This window comes from Lipotes vexillifer, unplaced genomic scaffold (assembly GCF_000442215.2).
Source record: "Lipotes vexillifer unplaced genomic scaffold, Lipotes_vexillifer_v1.1 scaffold367, whole genome shotgun sequence".
NCBI lineage: Eukaryota > Metazoa > Chordata > Mammalia > Artiodactyla > Lipotidae > Lipotes > Lipotes vexillifer.
This window is the reverse complement of record NW_006795832.1, coordinates 1,549,073-1,553,024: the sequence shown is the minus strand read 5'-3', so window position 1 is coordinate 1,553,024 and position 3,952 is coordinate 1,549,073. Positions and strand designations below refer to the sequence as shown.

The 3,952-nt window shown below is 51.0% G+C and overlaps 1 protein-coding gene across 1 annotated transcript in view; it reads left to right on the top strand.

The window, feature by feature from the left end:
• The window catches only part of COL4A4 (collagen type IV alpha 4 chain), a 120,339-nt gene extending 116,594 nt beyond the window's left edge, over positions 1–3,745 (top strand). Inside the window, exons 45-47 of the mRNA XM_007467929.1 lie at positions 873–1,061; positions 2,771–3,057; positions 3,482–3,745. Of these exons, the coding sequence (XP_007467991.1) occupies positions 873–1,061; positions 2,771–3,057; positions 3,482–3,745 (740 nt within the window). The remainder of the gene's footprint in view (positions 1–872; positions 1,062–2,770; positions 3,058–3,481) is intronic.
• The last annotated feature ends 207 nt before the right edge of the window (positions 3,746–3,952 follow it).

Genomic DNA, 3,952 nt, shown 5'->3' with positions numbered 1-3,952 from the left:
CTCTGCTTTTCTAGCCGGAAATCTTAACTCATCAAATCTTGGTAAGTCAAACAAAACACATGAGCACGATGCAGCCCACAAGCTACCACTTTGTAACTTCTGGTTTATGGATGAGGAGAGCTGCCAGTCTTCCAGAAACAACACTTTTTTAAAACACCGTTTGATTTCACAGTCTAAGCTCACCTTTTGCTTTTGGCAATTAGAAGTAGCCATGGGCCTTCTTCCATGGGTCAGCCCTTTAGAGAGGCTCCTGCCCACATTCCGTACAACCGTTCATTTCCCACCAGCCACTTAAAGAGTTCTAGAATTCGGCCCTCCTTCCGCCTCCCTCCCTTATAAAAGAAGAGCTACGAAGCCAAACATATAGAGTCCAAGCCCTTGTCCTTCTTAGAATGGAACTGACGATATGGCAGAACAATGGGACAGGTCTGGGAGGTGTAAGGAAGACTAACTTTGAGATTCGCCTTTTCAGAGAGCAGGCTCCCAGTCTAGTCGGAGGGGTCTGGGAGATCCTACATGGGGTGTGTCATTCTAGCTCTTTTCTTCTCAGCACTTATCATTTATTAAGTATTTCACAGTTTACCTTTCGATTATGCTTATTGTCATTTCTCTTCTTTGAGTAAAACGTAAGTTCTAGGAGGCCAGTGATTTTCATCTGTTTTTATGCTAATGTAAGACAAGCAGCTAGAAGTTGCTTGGAACAGGTCCTTGCTGGTTGAGTTGTTGGTGTACATTGCAGTTGTGTGAGGGGGACATTCCTCTCTGCTCCCTGAGTACTTAGCACAGCAGCAGACAGGGGTGGTGCTAAGAATGCTTGTTAAACTGAACTCGCTAAATGGCCTTTATTTATTTGTGTTTCTTTTTTCCTCCAGGCCCTCCTGGGCCCGTGGGGGATCCTGGGCCCGAAGGGTTCGGCCCTGTATACCCCAGTGGCTTCCTCCTGGTTCTCCACAGTCAGACAGATGGAGAACCCACCTGCCCCGCGGGCATGCCCAGGCTCTGGACCGGGTATAGTCTGTTATACCTGGAAGGACAGGAGAGAGCTCACAATCAAGACCTTGGTACGTAGCTGGCACATGGTCACCCAGATTCATTGCTTAAGAGCAAAACTTTGGGGTTAGTTTTATGGATTCATCAACATTTTAAACGATCAGTCATCTTTGGGATTTTTTTTTTCTTTTTCAACTACCATGCTAATTCTCAACTAATTCTGTTAAACCTATGATCCTGAGAGGTGCCAAAGAAGCTCATTCTGGCTATAGTTATTATTATCTGACTACTTATTATTAGTTAAAAAAATAATTCTTCTTCCATAAGTTAAGGGTAACTCTGATATAAAGTGCAATTTTTATTTCTCAGTGTGAATGATTTGATCAGGATATGGTTGGTTCCTGAGTTTAGATGTAAAATGGTACCCTGGTGGTTATATGGTGTGGCATTAGCCAGCATCAACTCCTCAACCTATGCCAGTTTTTAAAATTGAAATACATCTGACATATAACATGATGTAAGTTTAAGGTGTACAAAAGTGTTGATCCGATATATCATAAGATGATTCCATCGTATCGATAGTTGGCACCTCCCTCTTATCACATAACTATCACTTCTTTTTTGTGGTGGGAATAATTAAGACCTAATCCTTAGTAAATTTGATGATTAGGATACAACATTGTTGTCTCTGTTCATTCCACTGTGCATTAGATCACTAGGACTTATTTATCTACTAGTTGCAAATTTGTACCCTTAAGCGACATCAGAGCTTTATTCAGGGAGTTATCCTTGGCACTACTTGTCAGTTTTCAATAGTGGATTTGTGAGCCGCAGGAACTGATTTTTAAGCCGAGGGTTGAGTCCCCCTGCCCCCTGGGTGCTGGCACTCGTGGTCTCCCTGAGATAGTGGTGGCTGGAGTGGTGGGTGCAGGAGGGCTGTGCCCACAGGGACAGCTGGTGTTAAGGTGAGTCTCGTCACGGCTCTCATTGAGATGTGACCGCCACCCCCCCCCCCCCTGGCAGCTGCCGGCGGGGGCACCCCCCCCCCCCCCCCCCCCCCCCCCATCCATAAGGGTGGTGAAAGGGTGCCGGCCTAGAAGGGCAGCTACTTACATGTGTACCACAGGTCACCTCTCCTGCCCTGGTCTAGCCAGAGCCACCATGGCCTCGCTCTGCAGAGCTTTGGGAATAAAATCCAAACTCCTTAACAAGATGGACAGAGCCCGCATCCTCTGGTCTGATTTACCTTGGGACGCCCTTGAGACACACCCAGACCTGCTCTCCCCACCTTCCCCCCAATGAATTTCTTTGAGTTCTTTGAGCTCCATGCCCCCTTACTACCCCTGGCCCTCTTTACTGCTGTATAAATAGGCTTTTCTTTGAATGGTCACCACCATCTCCAGACCCGGCCAGATCTTTTTCATAATTCAGGTCCTAGCGTAGAGTCACTTCTTCCAGCCATCCTTCTTGTAAGCCCCAGTGCCTCCACTTCTCAGGGCTTGTGCTGCTGTGTTCCCGGGGCCCGTCTGCCCCTCCCGTTCCCCCATCAGGCCGGGCTAGGAGCTTCTTGCTCACCTCTCCCTCCAGCACCCGGCCTGCTGCTTGGCTCCCGAGAGAGTGATGCGTGGCCGAGGGAATGCGGGCTGGCCCCTGAGACCGCGGAGGCAGCCCAAATGGTCAGGGGCACACCCTGCGCTCGCCGCCATAGCAGCACAGATGGGCCATGTCGGGGAGGCCACCCCTGCACCCCGCACACCACGCTGCTGCCTTCCCTCCCAAGGTCTGGCGGGCTCCTGCCTCCCCATGTTCAGCACGCTGCCCTTCGCCCACTGCAACATCCACCAAGTGTGCCAGTACGCCCTGAGGAACGACAGGTCCTATTGGCTGGCGAGCACCGCGCCGTTGCCTATGACGCCGCTCTCGGAAGAGGAGATCCGCCCGTACATCAGCCGCTGCGCCGTGTGCGAGGCCCCCGCGCAAGCCGTGGCCGTGCACAGTCAGGACCAGTCCATCCCGCCGTGTCCGCGGGCCTGGAGGAGCCTCTGGATTGGGTACTCTTTCCTGATGGTGAGCCCCTGCGCGCCCGCCGTCCCTAAGCCCCCTTCCGTCCGGACTAGACCGTAATTCTGAGAGTCCTGTGCAGACCGGACGGCAGTAGGACACGGGGTCACGAAAGCCACCACAGACTGTAGCCTGTGGAGATGCAGGGCCACTCTTTTTTCTTATCGTCCATGATTTTTTTTTTTTTTTTAATTACTTTCGTAGAATTTGGAAGATGGGTTTGCATCGGCCCTCGGCGAAAGTGGTTTAATGCTGCGTGCACGCCCCTCGCGCCTCCCGCGCCTCCTTGCCTCAGCAGATCGTAGTTTCTCCCTCCTGGGATGATTTTCAGGGAAAATGTAAATCAGGCCCAGACCTCCGCGTGTCACTGGATGGGCAGGGGGTTGTCTGCAGATGTCTGAGCCCTAATTCTCTCTTGTTGTCCGGGTAGCACACAGGCGCTGGGGACCAAGGAGGCGGCCAGGCCCTCATGTCACCCGGCAGCTGCCTGGAAGATTTCAGAGCTGCACCATTCCTTGAATGCCAAGGACGGCAGGGAACTTGCCACTTTTTTGCAAATGAGTATAGCTTCTGGCTGACAACTGTGAGACCTGACTTGCAGTTTTCCTCAGCACCCTCACCGGACACCTTGAAAGAAAGCCAAGCCCAGCGCCAGAAAATCAGCAGGTGCCAGGTCTGTGTGAAGCATAGCTAGAGAACCCACCGCTTGTCATCAGGTCACCAAGAGAAATTTGCTAGGAGGTTTAGGCATCCTAGGCTGTGCTCAGAGATTCAGTGGTGCTCATCTTGGACTCCTGGTTTAGCTGTTCCTTCTGTTTCGATGTGGTTATTCCCACAGTACTGTAATCCCTTCCTCCGTTTGGGACAGATTAAGCAAACGCTACACGTATGGATTTGTTTG